Raw genomic sequence first — 25,417 nt, 5'->3', positions numbered from 1 at the left:
ATTTTTTCCTCCAAAGGCTTAAAAGGTAAATAGCTAATTTTTTCCCCTAGAGATTCCATTTTGGCATGACTCTGGGCTCATCCTGGGGTAAAAATAAGAATCCATTAGCTCAAGGACTGGATATCTTTCTGTACAGATCTACTGGTTCCAATTCGAGTACCAATTCGGTCCAATTTGGGTGTGGCGGATGCTACTTCTTGCCAACTGTATCAATTTTGGATAAATGCATCTAATGATAATACCGTATTTTTTGGACTATAAGACACACCGGACCATAAGATGTACCTAGGGGTTTTAGAGGAGGGAAATAGGAAAAAAAAAAACCCCTTTCCACTGCTGGCCCCCCTGCTCCCCAGCAAGCCAGGTAAGCTACATTCGGACTATGAGACACACCCCCATTTCCTCCCAAATTGGGGTGTGTGTGTCTTAATAGTCCGAAAAACACGGTACTTCTGGGGTTGAGAAGGGTGCTAAAATATTCATGTGTAAGAAGGTGTGTGGCGCATTCTGACTGTGCAGGACCAAAAGCCCATAATCAGTGTACAGATTACAGACAGTGATGCAGAAAGCAAGTTCCAGATGGCAAGTCTCTTCTTTCTACAGGCAGGTGGCTTTAAAAAATGCCCCACGGGCAGCTGGTTTTTATTTCACCATTTCATTTATACTTTTTGTACATTGACCTTGAACACAGAATTCAGGTGCTCTGATAGGTGCAGTTTTCAGAGAGTCTAATCCAGAAATTCAATTTTATGTTATTGCTTTTTATTAAGATAAGCAGAGGATGGTACTTTAAAAGTCTGATGTGTTTTTGTTTCTTTTAAAACCATTCCAAATTATTTCCACTTATCCTACAACAAATGAAAGCCTGTTCTTTAAGTGGTATGTGAGAGTCAACTTTAAACATTTAGGATGTCGATACTCCCTGACTTAATTTTCTCCACCCCAGGCTTTCTGTGTATTTACAATGTAATCATTAGGGGGAAAAGTCACATCAAGGTATAGTATCCATCGATAGGGATACATTAAGGTATTACCCGCTTCTCGAAAGTTCGTGTTACACCACTTTGTTTTTACAGGAGACTTACAATAGACCTGTTTTCAGGAACTGAAAGAAATCCAAAGAAGGTTTTTGCTTTTATGAGAAAAGGCAAAAAGCGAAAAGAGTGTCCAGCAGTTGTTTTGTAGGGGGCATTACAGAGGCAGCGCGCCCCCCCGAACAGCAAGGGTGGCACTGCTTTTACCATATGCCAGTGTTAGTTTAGATTTTATGTGTTATTTGGTATGATTTACTAGGTTATTTTGGGGGTCTAGGAGCACTAAAATTTTTTTCCATATGAATAATATTTTAATCCTCACCAGAGAATTCTAGATTCTAGAATTCTATTCTAGAGAGCGAAGATGGGAGAGTGAGGGAGGGGGAGACAGAGAGAGAGAAACATTGACCACTTGCTTCCCATATGCACCCTGACTACTGACTGAACCCGCAAACTTTTGGCGTACAGAACAACACTCTGACCAACTGATCTACCCGGCCAGAGCAGGGCTGTATTCTTACTGGCCTTAATTTGGCGGGTAGGGGGCATTAAAATCTTCTTTTGCCCTTAATCCTTTTTGCAGGGGAGCATAACTGGTTAGGAAAATCACTGATAGAGACATTAGTTTCTCTTCCTATCTGTTTCCACATCCACCTGCAAACAGGCCTCCCCTGTGTAAGGCTTTAAGATGATCCTCTATCTCCGCAAATGAAAACACAGGGTCCTCTAAGAGAGCATTACTTTGATTGTTCTCAACCCACTATACGGACTGGCCACCACTGCAGACCTGTGCATAGAACAGCCTTTAGAAATTACTCACAGGGCTCCACTTCCTAGCAAAGTGAACGGTGCACTTCCCCCGGGCCCCTTTTCCACCTTTCCAACTTTCTCTTTCATCCCTAGGAGCATCTCCTGAGTCAGAGAAGACACCAATCAGGAACCACTTAGGAAGTTACTGCTTCATGAAGAATCCATAGCAGTATCTGCCAAGAGGATTCTTGGAAAGAACATGCTGATCCTAAAGAAATGTAACTTAATGAGAGAGTGCTGGTTATCATGGGGAGGGGCAGGGGGGAGTTCGTGGTGGGATGCGCACCCACCACCATTCGGAATAGACCACATCTGCTTTGCTTTTCGGCGTAAGAGCAGCCCTGACCATCACAGCTGGATATCATAGCATCAGAGGTTTTTGTGAAGTTTCTAAACTTCACGGGAATTCAGCAATGTAATAACACGATCCCATGAAAACGTCTCTGGTTTTGAAGTGTTAAAAATAAAAGCAGATGCTTCCCTGTGTGTTGGACATCCTTCCTGTGGAACGCCGAGGCCTGGATGTTTATGCTATCAACTGCCACCAGGAATTCTTGGCCTTGCAGTGGCAAGTCCCCTGGTGATAGCAGTGATAAATAATGACGCAGCTCAAGTGCTTCATCTGGGCCTCAGATGACTCAAATCATACCACAGAAGGCTTGAGTTTTCCACTTAGGATCACTCGACTCCCTCTTTATTTAAGGAGGATAAAATGACTTGGAAATTTTGGTTGTTATTGTTAGTCCTCTGATCATTTATCTTAATACACTTTTGGCTTCTAAATGCAAGGTCACCTTAGACATGTTTTCTAAACTTTAAAAGCAACTTCAAACAATATTACTTTAAAAACTCAGGTTCTATAATCAAGCCGAACCTTACCCGTGCCAGGCAGTCACTTGATTGGAAGTCCGTCTTCCCCGATTTTGAGAAGTGGCGTTTGTCATTACTTGTGGGCAGAGAAGCGTCTGTCCTTGGATCTCTATGCTCTGTCCCTCTGTCCACTTCTGATTTGTCTAGATGGGATCCAGCCACCTCCTTGAGAGAATCTGGGCCATTTTCTAGCTCAGAGGCATGACCATTGCCAAGTTCAGGGTCTGGGCCATTGTCTGGCTCAGAGATGGGGTCATTGTCCAACTCACAGCCAGTGCTGCTCTTGGATTCTTCAGTGGCCTTGTGGGTAGAAGGCCTGGAAATGACTCCAAACTTCCTTGTTCTTTTTCCCTTTTTCACCGTCCGGTCACCCAGCTCCAAAGTAGGTGTCTCTCCTGGTTCAGAGCTGTTGCTACTGTTGCCATTGTAGGGAGAATGGACTTTGTGCCTGAAGCGACGCAGCATGATCAGGTAGATAAAGCCGCCATTCCAGCACTGCTCAGCCAGGTAACTGCGGCAAACAGAGAACTGCAGTTAAAACCCGCACAACGCCCCTCGCGAACAACGCAGCGGGCTGGCACACTCCAAGGCCCACAGAGGCCCCATGCGATTACAAACCTAGCCAACAGATCGAGGTGCCGAGCTCCCTAAAGAGACTTACCACTCATTTCATTCTTTTAATCTATATAATTGTTGATGCTAAAACTGACTCCAAACCCAACCAGAAAAACCGAATGAACTAGCAACTACTAATGAAAGTGCCCTAGGATAGGTAATCAGAGAAGGATTTTCCTATTAACAGAGCCAATCCTAACATACCATTAAAAAAAAAAATCCTCCACTCAGCAACTTCTTACATCAGATTTATTCTAGCCTCCCATTCAAACAGTTCTGCTACAATAACACTGGAGTCCCCGGGGTGAAGAACGGGTAAAACAGCTTTGGGGAAATGTATGGTTCTGCTCTTAGGATCAGAAAAATCAACTGCACAACAGGAACCTCTGCTGCGTGGCAGTTAAAGCGAAAAAACAACCGGGGGTGGAGTGGTGTCGGCTGGTGTGGAGATGCGATCGGTAATGAGCGCTGGCACGCGTGTCCTGTATTAAACGCGTGTCAGCTCATTTCTGGGAGATGGTTCTAGTCTGCCTCGTCCACAGCACACGTGGAGTGCCCTTTCCAGTCTGGGCATCACGTTAAGAGGCACGCTGACAAAGTGCGAAGCACGCACATGCATAGGGTGACCAGGACAAAAAAAGGCTATGGAAACCGGGTGAACCAGTAGTGAGAGGGAAGAGGGGCCCTTAGTCTGAGAAAAACAAGGGCCAGGCTCAGTTGTTTTTCATGCATTTCATGGCTGCCAAACACTCAGAAGCAGGAAATAATATCAATGAGATAATGCACGTGAAGCCTGACATACAATACTTCTCCAGATCTTGAAGAATAACAAGAAAATAGAACATGAAATAAGATGGGTAATTAGTGGTGATCTGACCAGATCATTAAAGCTTCTGCAAAGAAAACACTTGCTCAAAGCCAGGAAACCAGGCTGGGCTGGACCCTCCACCCCTGCCCCTCAAGATAAGGAAGCGCGACCCCCAGATGAACCCAGGGGTTCGCCACTGGACCCTTGCCACTTTCTACACACCACCAGTTCCCAAGAAAACAACCTCAACAACCAACTCTTCAATGAGTCAGATCTGCTTCTGGTCTTCATGCGTCCACCAAGAGAAAGTCTTCATCTTCTATAAGTGAGAACAACTTTTCCAAGCATGCCAAGCTAGCTATGCTCCCTCCAGGCCTGAAAACCAGACCTGAGAGCCGGAGCAAGCAGCATGTGGGAAGGGGGCCAGGTCGTAAGGAGAGGTGACCAGCTGTGTTTAATACTAAGTTCTGGGCCAAAATGCATATATTGCTCATACCTAATGCAATGACAGGGACCATCTCACTGAAAAAGAGAATAATCCTGAATTTGCCATGGAGGAAAGTGAACAAAACAGAAGGGTCTTTAAACATCAACCAAAGCTAATAAAAACGCTACAGTCCTGGGCTATAAGCCATGGTAACGAACGTGCACATAAACCCCAGGTAGATGAAAGATACCATGCAAGACTCAGGTTGTTCTGTGAAACACAGTGGGAGGAAGAGATATAAAGCCCAGTCCACTGAAATACAGAAAACAAAAATTAAAACTGGTTTTCAGCATAAGTTTTCTACAATGTTTAGATTTTTTTATTTCCTTGGATTGCTGTGGTTTCTTTTTTCATACTGGATAAATCCTTATAAAGGTACGAAACCCTAACAGTGGTTAGCCAGCTTACAGGGTTTATTTGGGAAAACCACTACTGTGAATGCAATGCACTTACTCAGATGCTACGAAAGCAGGTGTGCAGTAGCAGAAACAGGGCCAGGCTGAGAGTTAGACTCCCGAAGTTCTGCCTTTGGCTCGACCCTGGAAAACAACGGGCATTTCCCCAAGTTTCCATCACCTGACGAATATATAGACCGAATGTGGTATATCCAGATGATGGAATATTATTTGGTGATAAAAAGGAAGAAGTATCTGCTACGACTTAGGCGAAGCTTGGAAACATTATGCGAAGTGAAAGATGCCAGGCCACCTATATGATTCCACTTCTTGGCCATGTCCAGAATCCCTAGGGATGGGAAGTAAATTGGTGGTTGCCAGGAACCAAGGGGAGTGGGGAGGGGAAAATCAAGACTGATTGCCAATAGGGGCAGGGTTTTGGGGGGTAATGGAAATGGCCTGGAATTAGACAGTGGGGACGACAATACAACACAGTGACTGTACCACTCTAAACGGTGAGTTTTATGTTAGGTAAATTATGCCTCAATTAAAGAGAACAATAGCAAATAAAATAATACTGGCCAAGTTTTGAGTTTAGTTTTTGAGTAGATACTCCCTAAGAACAGTTTACAGAAGAAGAAACTGAGGCTCAGAAATACTGATTCACTTGCCCAGGTTCACATAACTGCTAAGTGCAAGACCCAGGTCTGTCTGATTCCCAAGCCCATGCTCTGTTCTCTGGGCATTTCTGCTTCTGCAGCTGTTATCTTCCCAGCGCTACAGTTTCCTCATCTGGACAATGAGGATTTGCAGTGGGCCCCCTAAGTTGCTTTCACATAGCAATTGTGGAGGCTGCTGTCCCAGGACCACTTCTGTAGGTTAGAGGACAAGCCATTCCAACAACCCTGACCCAATGTCAAGGACAAAACATCACCCTGAAAGAAAAAGGAACACTCCTTTTATGTCCAAGTTATCCTAGGGGCCTCTTGGACATTTCCCAACAACCTGAAAAAGATTTCACCTGGAGGGGAAATTCCTTTAAAAATAGTTTTTGGACACTACCTGTTGCACTGAAACTGAACAACTCGATGGGTTGTATGGCAGGGACCTTCTTTTCAGCAGCCAAAGGCCAGCCCATTGATTCAGAACGGAGGCTCCTGAATGTCTTTCCCATCGCCGCTCTCAGAGAAGCTCCAAGAACCTTGAAAGGTTCCATGACTGAGAGTATTTTATTCCCTCTGCAGAGTCCACACTCAGCAAGATTACAAAGCAAGAGGAGTTCATCTTTAGTTCGGCACCATCTCCCTTCCTATCATCTCTCCCTTGGCTTCCTAGCAATAAATAAAACCCTGACACCTTCACGGAACTGTCTGACGGGTTATTTTATTCCTTCCTGGACACAGAGTTTTCTAAGGTCATCCCAAAGACAAAGAGTAATGAATGAATTATGGACACATTAGCAAGTTGGTGAGAAACGGACTTTTAGGCAGAGGGTAATTTTCTTATGATTCTTTGAATCACCTTAAATGTCATGCCGCCACATTCCCTACCCACCTGCGTTGAAGTAACTTTCCTATCTTTTCCAGCACCTTCCTGGCTAATTCATACTTCCAAATCCCTTTTTTTTCTGTTCAGAAGAATTCTCATCCATCATTAGAATCTATTAATTTCAAATCAACATTTAAGAAAGAAGCAATGGAATACAATCACATGACTTCAAAAAAAGAAAGAAAAGGTCTCCTATTCATGACCGTGGGTCAAATTAGAAGCTTTTCTACCCTATGATTATTCTTTGGTTTCTTCCAGAAATGGCAACCTGTCCTCTGGCATGTAAGATGAATTCAATTAACATGTATTGGACTTTGACCATCCTGGGATGCCCTTAAGATAAATGACGAAAGACTAGCATCTCCAGGAATGAAGTTCCGAATTCTAACTTAGAAACCCCCCTTCTGAAATGTGTGTGGTTCTTCATTCCACTTGGCTTTTGTGGGCATCTTTTCAGAACCAATCCCTTCCTCCTTCCTATCTCTCAAACAGAGTGCTTTATGCAGAGAAAGTTTTGAGTACCTCCTCTGTTCTAATCCTGGAGTCTCGGCTCTCTAAAGGTTGGCAGGGGAGGTTGGGTCTTGGACAATCTGAAGTCTGGAGTTTGAAGAACAAGAAAATGGGGAGGTAGGAGATATGAGAGGCGCAAAGACAGGTATTGGAAGGCCAAAGGCACACATTATTTATCCATGCCCAGATTCCATCGGAAGAGGGCTTGAGGCAGCTATAAAAGTTTGATATCCTGGACTGTTTTGCCAAAGCCCTTGGAAGGAGCAATCTCCAGGTGCCTTTGAAAGTCGTCTTGGGCATTCAGCCATCGGTTACTGATGCCTGGCACACAGTGCGCACCCATGGGGGTGGGGGATCACACCAAGCTGACCCACGAGTGTACATCTGTGTGTAACTGAGAGGAACCTGGCTCACCACCACCGGGCACTGGCCTGTCTGCAATCCCATGAGAAAATGCTGGAGCTTAGAGGGCACGTAAGAGAAGTCTGGAACTCAGACATTTTACCAGGGCCGACATTCAGCTGAGGATATCAGGCTCCCAGGAGACAAGAGGAGAATAAACACTGACTGCAAGAAGATGTTTATAGGCACTTACTCTGACAGAGCCTGGACTTTGTGGAGTGGAGCCAGCTGCTAAGAGCCACCTGCTCTGACACACGGGACAAATGGAGGTCCGTCTTTCTTGCCTGTGATCTCCTCCTGCCTCAGAAGTGCAGGGAGGTTGGAAAGCTGTTTGGTCATTTGGAAACCTGCTAAGCCGAATGAAGCCAGAGGTCTGCCTGAGGCTGTGTGTGATCTGTTGGTTCCCGAGAACAATGCGTTGAGAGGAAGTGTTAAATATACACAGCTTAATTTCCCACTGAAGTCTTGGCTGGGAAACAGAGGGAGGCAAGTGTGGACAGCTCTGTATGAGGGGACGGGAAGATGAAAGTCGTTATTTCTTGGAGTCACTTAGTAACCTGCTTCCAAAAGGGCAGTTTGTCTTAAGTGTTGCCTCCCAGTTACATTGAATTTTGGACACACTTCTCCCAGATTCCATAGAATCTTTCTCTGGAATCTCTGAAGGTGGATGTTTTTGGCTGAATGTGGTGCTGATAAGAGTGAGTGGCATTCTTGTTGCTCTCATAAGGCCTTTTCTGAAAGCAAGCCAACCTGCTCTTTCGCTAGTACAGCAAGGGAGAGAGCCAGCCCTTACTAGGTGGAGGAGGAAGGGGCTCAGGCACCAGCAAGGTGTTGAAACTGGGTCAGAGTCAAGGCTTAGAAGAGAAATGAAGTAGAAATAAACTAGAACGTGGTATTTCACCTGCTGCTTGCAGGAGGGCTACCAATGCAGCCAGTTTTTACTTCTCGCCTCCTCTGTTCAGTACAAACAGCTGAGGTTCAGCAACTCTCTCCTCCTCTCCCTTATCTGGAGTCCAGGGTAGAGAATACAAATAACTTTATATGTTTTCCTTATTATCAGATGTGTATTTATGATTTTTTATCATAAAATTGGGGTGGGGGAAACACAAGTTGAGAGTGAAGAATCAGGGTAAATATTTATTTGAGGATTTCCACCCCCTGACCTATAATCAACTTAGCGATTCAAACCCACCCCAAATGATCGGCCACCAACACTTGTTAGCATACCTACACAATGGTGAAATCTAAATCGTGCCCACCTGTACACCAGCACAGAGGCCCACACTGCCCTCAGGGAGTTGGGGCTTGGGGAAGTGGTCAGTACAAATAATGCTAACACTCTGGCTCCTGCTATTTCCACAAATAATAAACCGTCTTTTCATCTCTGATCCAAGAGTCTCGTGTCTTCTGCCAGCAGCCATGACACTGTGGCAGGCTAAGCTGTTGGCTCACGAGTGGGGCAAACTCGTCGTTCTCAACACAGACAGCAGGACAATACACAGAATAAGTCAGTCTATAATTGGCACCGTTCCACTACATCAAACATGCAAGGAATTCGATGATATATTACTCTGTACACTAGTCACTTAGAAATAAATACCAATATGCACCCTAAATCAAGCCAATACTTAAAGTAAGTCTTTACGGCAGAATCAAACAGAGGTGGCATTGTAGGAAGAGAGCAAGACAGAGGGTGGGTGCCCTGCCCTTCGATTCCACAAATGGTGACTACATTCGGCGCGTCGCCTCGAAGGAAGCATCTACACTGTGTCCATTAGCCTCAGCCGTGCACCCCTCTGCCGGTCCCTGCTCAGACCCCTCTCCCGCAAGCACAGGCCGCAGTGCCCGCGCCAGGAGGCGCCGCCTCTCTCTGACTTCTGCTGAGGGCTCCTGGACGTAAAGCGGTGGAGGTGGGGGGTGGTGTCAGAGGGACACGGCAGAAAAACAATGGATAAAAGGCAGCTCCATCAAATGACCAATGGAAAAATTATTTTGATTTCCATGCAACGAGGTTATCACTGGTTTTCACATTTATCTTCAAAGTTCGCATCGCAGACTAACAAGATTGACTTAAATTCACAACTGTCGCAGCAAAGCATCTGCACACTAGGATACGCACTCTGCGCCACCGACCCCAGCAGGGTTTAACAGGAAGGAAAGAGAAGTGTGGCCTCTCATCCTACAGCAATACGTTTACATGAAGTTTCACTTTTTATCAAAGGTTTTCACGCACCTCATTTCTGCAAAAATCAATAAAAGCTTTTTTAAAGCATCCACATGCCTTTTGGAAATGAGAATTCAGAAGCAAAATTAAGTAAACATGTCTGATAAATGATGAAAACTGACCTTATAAGAACACACTGTGGAGATACTGGCCCTTGAAAGAGAACCTCTAGACTTCTATTTGCAAATGATTTCATTTCTGTATTAAATTACTGCGGGTGAAGCAGGGTTTTTTAAATAACGATATGAAATCAACCTGCAGTGTATATGGAATCAAATCAGAACTCCAGCCACATGGATCTGCTGACTCATCCGATGATGCCAGTCGCATTTTCCCGGGGGAGCCAAGGGGGAGCTGGTCGAGTCGGACTTCTCCAGACGTGCATGAGTCAACCTCAGCTCAGCAGGGACCTGAGGAGCATTGCACAGGGCACCTGGGAATTCGCTTCGCTTTTTTTCTCATGACATAATGCTACTTTTTCGTTTCCAAAATCATTGCTTGCTCATTACCAACTCATGTGTTCATTCATTCATTCAACAAATAGTACTTTTTTTAAGTCCTCATCTGAGGATACATTTATTGATTCTTAGAAAGAGAGAATGGAAAGGGGAAGAGAGAGAGAAACATCGATCAGCTGCTTTCTGTACATGCCCTGACTAGGGAATCAAACCCTCAACTTACGTATGTGTCTGACTGGGAGTCGAACCCACAACCTTTTGGTGTACAGGCTGATGCTCCAACCAACTGGGCCAGTTGACTGGGGCCAACAAAAAAATTACTGAGTACCCACCGTATGCCAAACTCTGTTTCAGGTATTGGGGTATAGCAGTGAACAAAATGATCCCTGTCTTTGTGGAGCTTACAATGTAGCAGGAGAGACAGACAATAAATAACAGCCCTATTAAAATAAGCACCCAACAGTGCAGTAAGTTAGAAGGTAAGACATGCTATGGAAAATAGGAAACCCTGATCAGGGGGAGGCCGGAGTGTGCCAGGCGTTGGAAGAGTCGGGCTGGAATCCGAAATGCTGTGGCTGAGGCGGCAGCGCTGGGAAGAACACATGGAGCAGATGCTTGGAGATGAAAGTGTTGGCCATGCAGCTGCCTGGAGGAACATTCCAGTCACAAGGAAAGCCAGGGCAAAAGTGGTAAATTGGAAGCGTGTCTGGTGTGTTTGAGGAATAGCAAGGAGGGGCTGGAGAAGAGTAAAGTAAGGAGGAGAGGAGTCGGGGGTGGGTGGGTGGTGAGGTAGGAAGAGCTAACAGAGACCAAATTTATGCAAGGCCTGGTCGGCCATTGTCAAGTTTTGAGCTGCTGAGTTTTGAGCAGAGTGTTGTGACATGCAGTATGTTTTAAAATGATCCCTTTGTTTCCTGCGGTGAGAATCGGGCAAGGGTTGATGGAGGGAGACCAGAGGGACCATCATCTTTGGAAATTCCAGGGAGAGACAGCTCAGTGTGGAGCAGCAATGGAAATGGTAAGAGATGGCCCAAACTGTGATGAGTTTCGAAGGCAGAGTCAACAGCTTTTGCTTTTGCATCAGACACAGGGTGTGAGACAGAGAGACGTCAAGCATGGTGTCCAGGTGTTTGGCTTCAGCACCTGGAAGGATGGGGCTCCCATCACCTGAAGCTAGTAGCGTGACTTTGTGGGTGGCGCTCTTTGATTCTGAATGCAGATGTGTTTGGAGTTAAGTTCTGGACGTGCTAAATTGGAGGTGCTTTGTGTGTGGTTGTTGTGTGGGCAGCTAGAGACCCGAATCTGGATTTTGGAGCAGGGGACTGGTCTGGGGACAGAAATCTGAGAGGTGTCAGGACACTGATGGTATGTATCTAAACCCCCTGGGGACAAATTTCTGCAGGTGAACTTTCTGGGCCCAAAGTTCTTGTGGAGTCAAAAGCGTTCAAGTGTTGCACAGGCCCTTCTAATCTCTCTTCTAGAACAGGGCCGACAACTTTGAATCCCGCCAGTTGCGTCTTACAAAAGCACTCATTCCTCATGCCATCGTTTGCAAGTCAGTGATGACAAGTGAGGTCAAGTTCTCAGGAGCCATTTGCCGTATTTGGAAGGTGCCTTTGTCAGGACGGTGCTGCGTTCTCACCCACTGGCACAGGGGCTGGCACGTATTAGGCATCACAAAAAATGGGCAGTGGGAAGTCCCTTCTATTTAAAGAGGCTTTTTTAAAAACAGCTTTGTTGAGGCGTATTTCACGTATCCATTTCCAATGTGTAATTCAATGCTTTTTAGGAAATTTACCAAGTGGTGCAACCGACACCGTCAATCGGCCTTAAAGTACTTTCATCTTCCCGATAGGACTCATCATGCCCATTGCAGTCTGTGCCCTTCCCATCCCGGCCACTACTTCCTGTCCCTGTAGATCTGCCTCTGCCTCTTCTGGACATTTCATATAAATGGAACTGTACGACATGTGGTCTTTCCTGTCCTGCTTTTTAAAAACATTTTTTATTGAATTTATTGGAGTGACATTGGTTAATAAAATTATATGGGTTCTAGGTTTATATATGATATAAAATTCTATAATACACTGTCTTGACTCTTAAAAGCAACTTCTTTTTGGTTGGTCTTACTCACTAGACTTTAACTCCTTCTGCACCTGCTTGTCATTTACCCCCTACAAAATCCTGATTCATGCAAACATGCTTTAAAAAACAGATTTTATTTATTTATTTTTAGAGTGAGGGGAAGGAAGAAAGAAAGAGAGGAAAAGCAACATTGATGAGAGAGGGGAACACCAACTGGTTGCCTCTCGCATGTACCCCGACCAGAAACTGAACATGCAGCCCAGGCATGTGCCCTGACTGGGACTCGAACTGGCAACCTTTCATTTTGTGGGATGTCTCTCAACCCACTGAGCCACAGCAGTCAGGGCCAAAGATGCTCTTTTGCTATCTTTCTCATTTTCCTCCATCATACCCCATTATACTGAGGAGACAGCCCTCATGATAACCCTGCTCACCTCTCACCCAACCCTTCCCCTTCCATCATACTGGCAGATGCTTACCATGCCTCTGGTCCAGGCTACAGGTAGCCAGGGAGCCCCTTTACCTCCAAGGTTCCCCTGGAGACCACACCAGGCATTCTTTTCTAGTTGCTCTCCTGGATTCTTCCCACGGTCCCAACATCATCTTAAACCAACTCTGCTTCAAAAGGAAATCTTTCCTCTTTAGCATTAACCAGGCAACGGTTCCAAACACCACGTTAATGCAACAGTCTATAATATGTATACATGCCAAAATATTCATGTCACTGTGCACTCCTATGAGCTCCATTTTCACGTTTCATGTTCTCCATGTTATTTTTGTCCAGGACAGAATATTGGTGTCTACTGGACCCACAGCCTCCTCTGTTCTTGCCTGGGTTGGTGCCAATGAAGCTTCTGTTCCTCCCCTGTGTTCTGCTCCCTGGCCAGCCAAATACACTGACCGTATATTTTGGACTATAAGACGCACCAGAATACAAGATGCACTGGACCATAAGATACACCTAGGTTTCAGAAGAGGAAAACAGGAAAAATAACCCCGCTCCACCACCGTCCCCCACCCCCACCCCCACCCCAGCGAGCCAGGTAAGCTACATTCGGACTATAAGACGCACCCCCATTTTCCTCCCAAATTTTGGAGGGAAAGTGCATCTTATAGTCTGAAAAATACGGTAATCCATACCCCAGAGGCGTTTGCTGCGGTTTGCCTGTGAAGCTGAAGGCAGGGCAGGCCTGCATGTTGGCCCGCTCCCCTGCCTGATACGCCATGTGCAGCCCTGCCAGGGCCATTTCCCATGGCGATGCCTGTGCTGTCCCACTTACAGTGTTGCCCTTGGCCTCCCCTTGGAAGAGGCCACTATCAACGCACAAGGATAACGAAAGGCAGACCAAGTCCCAAGGATTGTGCGCCATTTCTTTTCTAACCCCAGGGCCACCCAGCCCTGAAAAGTGTGTCAGAAATGACCCAGGCCTGAGTCCCACATTGCTCCCACCACATGTCCCTGGCTCCTCCACAGCGAAAGCTGCTGGAAGCCAGGAGAGGCACACACTCAATCCCCATCTGCTCCCACTTCCACCAAAGCAGCCAACTTGGAGAGTTCACAACCAGCCAGCCATCCTCAAGCCCTGGCACGGCACCAATCAGATGGCGGCCACCCCCTTCCCCTTCCCTAGAGGTGACTGTAAAGGAAGGGGGACCCCCGAGTGTCTCTCAGAAGGCACACAATGCTACTCACCCCCTAATTCAAACACTGATGAAGCGTCTGCACCCTCTGGTGTCCTCCCCTTTCCAGCGGCTCCAGCTCCATCCCCATCCCAAAACAACTTCCCCAGCCCATCTCAATCCCTCCATGCTCTGTTCCACTGACTTGGCCATAGCACGCCCCTGCCGTGTGCCAAGCCTGGTTTCGCTTATGTCAAAACAGCTTCCATCAAAACAGTGGACTTGTATTCTGAATTTCTTTCCCTGTTCTGAAGTCTGCAGAGAAAAGATACTTGAGGAATTGCAAGATGGCTACCTCCATCAGTGTGTTCTGGCTCACGTCAAGCCCTGCTCTTCTCCTGAGTCTCTTCTATACTGTGTCCTGAGGACCTTTTAAAACCTGATTTTCCTCTTTCTGCCTTCTTGAAGGCTCTCTGGCAGGCATGGTTGGGCTGAACAGGTCTCATAATCTGAAAAGGTTCATGTCTAAGTTTTGCAACCTTCTTCTCCAAGCAAAGGGTGCTCCCAAGAAGCTGGATTTGTTGGCTATTTACCCTGTGGTTCAACCATCTGCCTGGTCCTCCAGGACTCTTGCTGGTTCGGAGAACTTCAATTACAAGAAAGCCAAACCAACAGAACTCTGGCCTAGGAAAACAGATGAGCCAAGAGCTTACAGATGTGGATAGAACAATTTTGTATCTTGGCTTCCAATCAGTGCACTCTTCGAGTGTCTGCTGATCAGTTGTGACTGTGATATCATCGAGTAGCTCCATGACCCCTGGTTCTTAGTCATGTTCAGACAGGAAAAATGCAGAGCCATTTGTTTTTATCTCCTGGGATTTTAAAGATAACTGCAAGTGAAGCATCGAACACACTGTAACTTATTGAATGCACAAGCATAAATGTTGATACAAAAATGCAAAGCTTGCTTTTAATGATATGTTTATATTGGAAGCTCCAAAAAGTAACAAGAATTATAATAGACAAAGGGGACAGGTACCAATATTGAGTGAGTTGTAACTACATGTTGTTACTGTATTAATGGCACACACACATCACCTCATTTCAATGTAAAGCAACCCCATTAAATATCAAGATTATGATCTATATTTTAGAAATGAGAAAACTAAGGCTTAGAGAAGTTAACCTGCCCAAGGTCACAGAGCTGCTATGGGTGGAGCTGGGATTCAAATTTCCATCTGATTGGAAACAACCCAGGCAATGACTTGGGGACTCACTGTGGTCAAAGCTCCACCTACTGCTTATTCTGACCAGGTCTGGATCCACAAGAAGGGCTGCAACTTCTCACAGCCAAGAGGCCTCTCCCCACATTAACACCACTTTAGCAGTAAGTGAACACCCAAAATATGCCCCACACCCATAAAACAAGGGCCTTAGGGAAAACAAGAGACACTTTCAGGCAGGCCCAGAACATAGGTGAGTATTTGGGAGGGGAGAGATGTTTTCTCAGGGTGTGAGTCGAAGTGGCCAACTGCCCCATTCCATCTCAGCTAGGAGCTGGAGGCAGTGCTCGAGAATTCTGGAGAAGTAGAGGCAATACGTGCTCAGATTACCTAGAATCCGAAGACTAAGAAACCGACCTGGCTTTCAGCCCAGCCAAAGCCAAACAAAAGCCAAACGAAATGGCTAACAGAAGACATGCCCCTCCAAGCTTGGCCTCTCCCCTCAGGTGCGCGCTGGAGCTGAGACATCTCCTCCCTCATTGCACCCCACATGGTGCCCCAGCTTCTCAAGTAGAGCTGTGCATTGGATACCTCTCCCTCTACACAAGGAGCTGCCCCTCCTGACTGTAGGTAGTCTGCAGATTCGGCTGTGAGAGTGTCTTGCTATGACACCCATTGTTCCTGTGGATTCTTTTAGAAGATAATGAGCTCCCAGGCAGTGATGGGCCAAGGAGATCAGAATAAGGGAGCAGCAGGCAAATCCCTGGGCTGGTATCACTGAGATGCCCCTTCAGGTAAGGACTTGTGGTCCAGTTGGTGAGGCGTGTGTTAGTGAGCTCATGACCTCCAGCTGTGAGCTTCATCAGAACTTTCTAGTCAAAGCTGTGCTCTTCTGGAGCGATTCCTAGCCAATGACGATCCAGCTGGGAGGCTAGGCTGGAGGTTTCCACCCGGTGTAGGACGCCTCATACGGGCGAGCACTGCTTCAGAAACCCCTGTTGGGTGACCCACTTTATCAGGTCAAGCACAGTGTGCCAGGTCCCCCTGCCCAGTCCTGCTTCCTCCCTGTCCTTTCAAAGGTGTTATCCCGACAGACACTCTGCGCTCTTAGCTCTAACTCAGTGTCTGCTTCCTGAAGGACCCCAGGTGAGAGCGGACAATATAATGTAAAACATTTCCCCAAAAGATGATGGGAGATAACAGCTGCCAAAAAACGCCTGTCAGAAATGAACAGGACTCAGCTAATCTGGTTATAGCAGCAGCCAGCAGAGCATTCTTGAGAAGTCAAGTTGGACGAATGGCATTCACAAAGATTTCCTGTAAGTCTGTTGACTGGTAGCAAGAAAAACCAACAGCAAAGGGCTCAGACTGGGGCTCTCTTTACTCAATGCCTGAACAGCTTTGCCAAAATTCTCCAAGTGTGTATGGACCTAGTTGATACTGGAGGAAGATTACCTGAACACTTGGTTCGGGTGTCAGCATCGCCACTTGGGCCCTTGGAGCAGGACACAACACCACAGACTAATCCCTTAGTCTCGTGTACCGATGGGGTTTTGGGGAGGAGTAAATCGGATGATGAACTAAGAAGGCCGGTTTGCTGGCTGGTTTCCTGCCTGGCATGTCATAAATGCCAATACATGACATTCCTTTCCTTTTGGAAATGTGCTGGGTAATCCTAGGCCAGCCCGTTAAACTTGTCTGCAGCTAATGTCCTGGATGAAATCCTGGGAAGGCGAACTCACAGAACAGAGTGGTCAAAGCCGATTCCGCGGCCAGAATGGGGCAAGAGCACCATAGTGAAGCCAGGGAAAAGGAGTCTCTGGAAAAAGCCAGTGCACAGGGACAGGCAGGGAGTCGGAAACGGATTTGCAAACTAAAGATCTGAAAAGGTGGGGCAGATGTGGAGCCTGTGTGGCCCCCGTGAGGCAGAGAAGCACTTTGAGGGTCACACAGATCTAAGTCACTGAGCTGAGAAGTGGCTGTGTGTGCGCTGGGGGCTCAGGCTAGTGCAGACGATGAGCATGGAGTCTGGCCAACTGCAGCAGGCACGCTGTCTGCCAGAGAGAGATGACACAGATGTCTTTCAAAACACAAACTGATGGTGGCCTCCTGTTTCACTTCCATGTCCATCTGGCCAGGGTCAGGCTCCCAGCTCCCAGAGCAATTACATGCTTTCTGGCCTGACCTGAACTCTAGGGAGGGTCCCTGAGGTCCTGGATTGCCCCAGAACTCAGGGTGGAGCCTGGGAGGCTGCCCATCCCACCAAGCTGCGGCATGGGCTGACCCCTGAATATTTTGTAAAATATGTGAGCTGCTCACAGTGAATAAGAAACTACCGTGAATAAATCAGATGCACATGTGTACAAGGAGAGAGACCACCTCTCCCAGCATCCACTTTCCCCTGACCTATCTTTCCTCCGTGTATCCAAACACCTGGATGACAACCCTCCCTTTCGGTTCAGCCGCCTCCTTTACAAGGGCCTCTTTCACTTTTCTGAGGCAGGCGTTTCCAAAGCCTGGCTGTTTTTACATGAGATGTTTCAGCATATTACAATGCCATGAGATAGTCAACATGATTACGAGGGTTTTAAATGTCCAGAGTGGGTCTCTGCAGGTACATGGTTTCGACTCCAGGGGAGAACACTCCAGCATGAGCAGCCGGCTCCTCGGCTGTTGTACGAGGTACAAGCAGGTGTGGGCACTGGAGTCACGGGCATGTTTTAATATCAGGAACTCACTTCCTTACCAAGAGTTCTCCACAGGAAATAGCTGGCAGGCGGCACACACTAGACTTGGAACTCTCCTACTCAGAGCAAACGGAAAACATCCAAAAACAAAATCAGAGCCATGAGCTGCCTGGAAAAACAAATACCCCAAAAAGTTATTTCTTGAAATGCACACCAGGAAGAGTGTGATCTGGAAGAATTAGGAAGGGGGGAGAAACCAAAGCACTGACCAGAGGGTGTCCTCAAATCTCTGGGGAAAAAGCACGCGAGAGCTTCCCACTGTGGCCCTGTTCCACTGTGGCACTGTGTTAAACTCACGAATATTCCTCTCAGATAAAGGGACATCTGAACTTGGTCCAGCTCCCCCAACTGGAGGGCAAACCGCACCCCCATTTCACCCAGGCTGGCGCTCTTCGAGGACGGCAGCAGTCCTGGGTCAGGGGGCGGGCACCCAGTCCGCCAGATACTGAGGGAGCTGGATGTGGGCCCCAGACTGTGTGTGGGTAAGGACAGAGCAACACTCAATTCCTGGGGTGGTTTTGGGTTTTTTTTTGTTGTTGTTCTTGTTAACTAACACTTTGCATCCTGAGTTCTCTTCAGTGATTTCCTCCTAACCAGGCTTATTGTAGTAAATCTCTCAGACTGAGTCCTTACGGCCTCCCTCCCTGTCTCACTTACCCTCGGGATTCACATATTACCGTCACCAGCTGTTCTCAGGAGGGCAACCTCCCAGTACCTGCAGCAAAAGGAGAGGATCCCAGATACGGCTTCAGGAGAAGAAGTTTGACGAAGCAATCTGTGGAAAATGCCAATGTTGCTGTTTCTTAAAGACCTGGATTGAAATGATCAGGCACAAAGCTTATCAGGTCCAATTTCATTGAAAACATCTTCAAAGAATATAAATAAGTATGTGACTAGGTCCAAAGGGGCTTCTCACTTTGGACAGTTTCAAGCGGCTGACATTGCAGCTTGAAGAGTCTCCAGACCTCACCTAAAGAAAAAGTGTTTGTCAAAGTTCACGTGACCCCATTCTCTCCCCCTCTGGGGCAGAGGTGAGGGATCGAAGGGAAAAAGCAACTGGGAGGAAGAACAAACAAGAAAAGTGAGTAGTCGGATTTGATTTTTTTCTCAACTCCCAATAGGATCAATTATTGAAGCTGTATTTTAAATGCTCCACCTCAGATTTCAAGACAATGCACAGCGGTTGCTCAGAACGCACGGAACCCAACCACAGACCCGATCCCGCTTCCAGGGACAGCGCAGGAGGCTGAAGACAGTGCTTAACAGCCCCAGCCCCCGGCCCCACCATGAACGGGAGGTGGGGTCCCGCAAGACGTTCCACAGCAGATCAAGAAGAATTCTGATCTCGCCAAAGAACAACTTGCCAAAGAGACTGCCAAGGAACAATTTTCCCTGAAAATTAAGCAGATGACATAAAGACAACAGGTTCAAAAATCGAGCGCAGGCATTGGGCTCGGTGCTGACTAAGCCACGAAGAGGTCAGGGGGTGCCTGCCCTCGCAGGTTGCACAGTCAACCTGTAGTAATGTAAAAGATTTAGGGGTCATTTATATAATTAATTACAGAAATTATAGTATTGAAATAAAATTTTATACAACAAACATAGTACCACGTAAAAGTATATTAAAATTTATTAGTGATTAGAAAATATTTAATAATGGAATAGAAATATTAATATATAAAATGAAAAAACACAATATAAATTTGTTTTTTAATGATATTAATTATATGAAGAATGTTCGAAGAAGCACAGGCTACTCCAGAAGCTTCTAAAAGAGGGACTGTTCTAACACTCATGCGCTGTTGGCGGGAATGCAGACTGGTGCAGCCACTGCGGAAAGAGGTACAGATGTTCTTCAAAAAGTTAAAAATGGAACTGCCTTATGAGCCAGCGATCCCACTCCTGGGAATAGAGCCAAAGAAACCTGAAACGCTAATTCGAAAGAATATATGCGCCCCTTTGTTCATTGCAGCGTTATTTAAAGCTGCGGTACATTTACACAATGGAATATTACTCAGCCATAAAAAACGAACAAAATCTTATTTGCAGCATCATGGATGGACCTGGAGGGTATTATGCTCAGTGAAATAAGTCAGACAGAGAAGGACAAATACCACATGATTTCCCCATCTGTGGAATCTAAAGAACAGTATAAACGAACAGAAATCGAAATAGATTCAGAGACGCAGAGAAGAGACTGGTGCTGGCCAGAGGGGAGGAGGCGCGGTGCTGAGTGGAAAAGGATTGAGAAATGCAGACTGGCGGTTACAAACCAGTCACGAGTACGTGAAGCAGAGCACAGGGAATAGTCAAAAATATTGTAATTACCGTGCACGGTGCCTGGTGGGGACTGGAAATATCAGAGGGGACACTTGGTAAAGTATATGGTTCCCTAGCCACTATGCCGTACACCTGAAACTAATACAAAATAATATTGAATGTAAACTGCAATTGAGAAAATGTTTAACAATGAAAAAATGAAAATAAAAAGAGGCACTGGCCTGCTGCGGCGGTGGACAGACACAGGCAAGGTTTTCCCAGGAAGTACCAGGGGCCGGAGGTCTGGCAGAAGGCAGCTGGGCTGGGGGGAGGTGGGGGTGTGGGGCTCGGATTCGAGGTGTAGGCAGAAGTTAAGGCTGCGTTTAAGGCCTGGGTCAGGTGTTTGAAATGGAAAGTCTCCGGGCTAAACAGTGAGTGGCCCCCAGAACTGCCGTCCGCCTAGAAGGTGAGAATGCTACCTTATACTCGGAAATAGGGTCTTTGCTGATGTAACAGGTTAGGGATTGAGATGAGGCCTGCTGGATTAGGGGGCACCCTAATCCAATGCGAGTGGCCTTCTAAGAGACAGGAAAGAACACAGAAGGTGATGTGACTAGGAAGGTAGAGATCAGAGTGACGCACCCACAAGACAAGAAATGCCGGGGTTACCCACGACTAGCTGAGACAGGCACTCCCCGCCTCCCTGCAGGAAGGAACCAGCTCTGCCTGCGACTTGATTTCGGACTGCTAGCCTCCAGAACCCTGAGCAAATACACTCCTGTCATTTCAGGCCATCACGCTTGTGCTACTCCGCACGGATGGCAGCCCCAGGAAATGAAGACAGCCTCCTTCCCTCCCTTTGGCTCTTCAAAGATTTTTTGACTCTGGAACTTCTTTCACAATGAGATGCAATCTTGTAAAACCTCCAAGACCTGCTTAACATAATTTAATGATGTTTTGCATGGTTATATAGCCAAGTGATTTTTAAATAAATATATCATATTGATAGGCTGTCAAAACACTTTAAAACTCCTTTTAATACAATCTTTAAAACTATCAAGATGAATTTCCCAGTTTCACAAGTGATACACGCTGTTTCATTTACTATTAATCTGTAAGAACAAAGATGGTTTACTGACTCATACATCACTTAAAAATATTTAATAATACACACCATTTAAAAATATTTAAAAAATATATTTTAAAACAGAGAGATAAATTATCTTGTGATATCTATGGAATTAAGAACAGAGAGGGGGAAAAAAAAAAACCCTGCTGTTTTTATTCGTGGATGTTAAGAATTTTTGCATGTGAATCATGGAAAATATCCTGCTGTGTTTTTTAGAAGTGTGATGTTTGGAATCTAGATGACAAGATGAGAGATTTCTAGCTGCAACTTGTGATCGCTTCCCCTCGAACAGTGCATTGCAGGGGTGAATGCGTTGTCTCTGCTGCCTTGGCTGGAATGAGACACAGCTGCAGTGTGTGACCTGGATTAGAGGATGGAACTTAAAGGTCTGGTGAAGACCATCTTGAGGAGAACGGTCACTGTCACGTTCCTCATTCATGGCAATCACCAGTGTCCCTACGCCTCTTGTCTTTCGTGACTCATTAAAGGCATTAGCGAACAGGGCTATTACCAGGCAGGGAAAGTGATTTTAGGACCACACAATGGGCAAAGCCACTGTGGCGGACAGCCCCGATCACCGAGTCATAACACCTGCTCTTTTCCCCTTGTTCGGTGCCCGCTTTGACATTCTCAAACCATCCGGGAGGGAGAATGTCCAAGCAATTGTTTTGTTTTCTGATTTCCAGCGATACATTGGAAGTTGACTCCATGACCACCTTCAATAACGAAGGTGTTCTGTGAACCAGGAACCCCTTTGCCAGCTGTTGGTAAGTCACAGGTCTGTGAGGTGTGACCTCCTGCCTGCAGGTGGCAGCTTGGGGACCTTGAGCTTCACACAGCTGGAACCACTGGGTGGTGATTTCCCCCTGGGTCAGAGCCAACAGGCGTTAACTGTGCTGTCATTTCAGCCTCTCTTCTCACTAAACACACTTCAGAGGATTTTTTTAAAAAGCAAACAAACCCAATAAAGACGTCAACATGCATTATCCATGTTTCAGACAGGTTTCTAAAGGGCCCGAAGCATTGGAACAAACTCAGTTTTCCTCTTTGTACTTCCTCCTCCCACCTGACAGGTTACCAGAGCTCATGTTCTAACTTGGCAGTAGCTCCCTCCTTTTCCCACAGCGCTAGGGGTGGACCGCCACATTGTCAGCCCACGCGGACGGACACGTTACATACCAGAATGCAAGACTTCTAAAGAGGTGAACGAGCAAAATGAAGCAGAAACAAACTCAGAGATCCAGACAACAAACTGATGGTTGCTGGAAGGGAGGGGAGTAGAGAAGGGGGTGAACAGGGGAAGGAGGTTAAGAAGTACAACCTTCCAGTTATAAAATATGTCATGGCGATGTAATGTACAGCACAGGAAATAAATCCTAATAACCATGGACGGTGACAGATGGTTACTCCATTTACCGTATAAGTTAGGTATACAAATGTTGAATCACTATGTTGTGCACCTAAAATTAATATAATACTGGGTGTCAATTATAACTAAAAATAAGTAAATAAAAAAAAGACAGGTCATTTGCATTGCTCAGGCCTCATCTAGATACATTCGTGAACAGAGGAGTCCCGATTCATATCTCCTTTAAGACATGCTGACATTTCCGATGGGCGCCTTCATTTAACAGGGCGGTTTTCCCTATTTGCTCTTCTAAACATCACCGTATAAGGATTTTCAGCCTTATCTGTAGGGGGAAGGGGGGAAAGGTCAAGAGAATCGCGTTCAGCCAAGTGTTTCGGTGACGGGATACAAGACCTTGTAACTGCCGGGGTTGTTACACATTAGCCGGGATGGTTTAGTACCCTTGTTTACTATTATCAATACTACTTTGCTTTGGTATAAGTCTTTGCATCTTACGAGACTCACTATGAGTAGTACAGTTACAATCTGACCACCACAAACTTGGGAGCTGGCTAAGGAAGATGTGATCATCTCCAGTGTCTGAGTGATAAAATTTAGGAATGGAGATGAAGGAGCTTCACAGACCCCTTCTGGCCGCCTGGTCTAGAGCTCCTCCTTCCCCCGCATAAAAGCTGCCGTTTTAGGAGCTAGCTGAACTCTGGCCAGGAAGATCTTCCAGAATTCTCCCTGTGCTGCAGGAAGGGTGTGATGTTCACTGGGGAGTGGGCTGGATTATGGCAGATCTAGCAGCTTATTGGATAAAACGTGGGTTTTGGAGTCCAGCAGCCCAGGGTTTGAATCCAGGTTCTATCACTTAACCAGTTGTTTGACCTTAAAGTAAATGGTGCATTTTTTCTTTTTCTGCTTTGGTTTCCTCATCTGAAATGGGTTACTATGAGAATTAAATGATCTTTAGATGTAAAGTATGAAGTGTACAAATGTTCACAATGACTATGCCCAAGCCTCCTGGATTACCTATAGAGTCAACTTACTATGTACAAAAATCACCCCCCGGTGAAGGGAAGGCATTAAAACCCACCTGCTGAAGATGACACTGCTGGGCGACTGGATGCCGGCCCCGCGGCCCTGGCCCATGTGCTCAGGGAAAGTGGATTCCACTGTGGCCCCAGGAGAGACCGTTCACCTCTGAGCAAGTCAACCTTCTAACCTGGCACCCTACGACAGTGTGTGTGAGTCACCTGGCCGCAGAGCACGAGCTCAGCCAGGAAGAGGCCTGTTTCAAAGGAGCAAGAGGACAGGGAAAGTCTCCAGAAACATCTGTCTACCAGGGCAGGGCTCCGCGGCCCACCTCTTCCCGACTTCTGAAGAGGCAGGTCCCCTCTGGAAGTTCCACGGAGCACAGATCCCGGACACCCTCCAGGACCTGGCCATGGGCTGACCACACTCAACTTAGCACTGGCTGCTAGCACTTCTACAGACTGGTCCCTAGGGGTTTTCACAGGATGCCACGTTGGTCAACAACACCCCGCACACCTTAGAGTCCATTCCTGGCCCTTTCGCTGCGTCTTCTCCCTGCCTCCCCCGGGCCCTCCTCCAGAGTACAGCGTATCCCCGGGCACACTGTACGTCAGCAGTCACTGCGCATTTCACAACTGAACTGAATTTGATTTTCAAACATAAGAGGATCTCACAGAAAACCACACATTTAGACGTGAAGCCAGCTTTTCTAAATGTGAACCACTGTAAGTGAGGAAAGGGGCTTAAAAACGATAAAACCTACTGTACCCTATGCGCGTGTCTGCCACGGTCCTCATCCTATGGTAAGCGTGTGGGTAAAGCCACGCAGTTCATAAACACCTTCTTTTTTCCTTTTTTACTGAGTGTATTGGGGTGACATTGGTTAAAAATTATATAGGTTTCAGCGTACAATTCTGTAACAAATCGTCTGTGTTCACCACCTGATGTGTGAATACGCTTTTCTAGAGAACTCATGTGGTAAAGTATATTGAGTAAAACGTGACAATCACTCCTTCATATAACCCTCAAAGGCACACTCCCACGCCACGACTGGACTTTCGAGTTAAGTTTTTGTTGTCCGTGTACCATCACCCATAAGTTTACTGTATCTTCTTCTCCTTTCTGACTTCCTCAATTTATAGTCTCGGTGGCTTCCCCACCCCAGATAATGTTCTGTTTTCTTTCAATATTTGCACAGATTTCAGTTTTATGTTTAGCTCTTTATCCCATCTGGAATTTATTTGTGTATTCAAAGGCAGAACCTAACTTTATACTTTAAATAGTTTTAGCTAACTATTTCAATAAAATTCACTAAAAGACTGTCATTTATCCTTCAGTTTTGAATGTCTCCTTTTCACACACCAAACTGGGCCTCTTTGGGATTTCCTATTCTGTTCCACTGCTGTATTTGGCAATTCCTGTGCCATACCATTTGAATTACTATACCTTTGAAGTATAGTTTGCTAGATGGTAAGCAATGCCCCTCGTTGTTCTTATTTGTTCAAAAATTTCTTAGCTATATTTACTCACTTTCCCCCCTTTTAGATGAAGTTTAGTTTATCTGTTCAAAGTTCCAAAATAACTTTCTTCCAGATTTTGATGGAAATTGCATTTACTTATAGATAGGAAAGGAAGATGGCAGAATCTAGTACCCTTAAGTCTGCAGAGCCCATTTGCGAGGTACAAGAACTCTGGTTGGGGTATGACAAGTTAAGATTGCCCCTATTAAAAAGCAAACAACTGACTCACCTAGCCAGCACTAGGGGTCAGCTTGGAATCTTCAGAGAAAATCTCAATGCTGTAATCA

General features: G+C 46.1%; 1 protein-coding gene across 6 annotated transcripts in view; it reads right to left on the bottom strand.

Moving 5' to 3' along the window:
• Positions 1 to 25,417, bottom strand: part of PDZD2 (PDZ domain containing 2) — a 320,114-nt gene that overhangs the window by 83,177 nt on the left and 211,520 nt on the right. For 5 of the 6 annotated variants that reach the window (XM_053914075.2, XM_053914084.2, XM_053914089.2 and 2 more), the window contains one exon: positions 2,724 to 3,225. In XM_053914075.2, coding sequence (XP_053770050.1) covers positions 2,724 to 3,225 — 502 coding nt within the window. Of the gene's footprint in view, positions 1 to 2,723; positions 3,226 to 25,417 lie in introns of those variants that run through there. The other variant, XM_053914090.2, reaches the window with a different exon arrangement.

This window comes from Desmodus rotundus, chromosome 1 (assembly GCF_022682495.2).
Source record: "Desmodus rotundus isolate HL8 chromosome 1, HLdesRot8A.1, whole genome shotgun sequence".
Classification (NCBI taxonomy): Eukaryota; Metazoa; Chordata; class Mammalia; order Chiroptera; family Phyllostomidae; genus Desmodus; species Desmodus rotundus.
The sequence above is the reverse complement of the archived record's forward strand: the minus strand, read 5'-3'. Positions and strand labels throughout refer to the sequence as shown.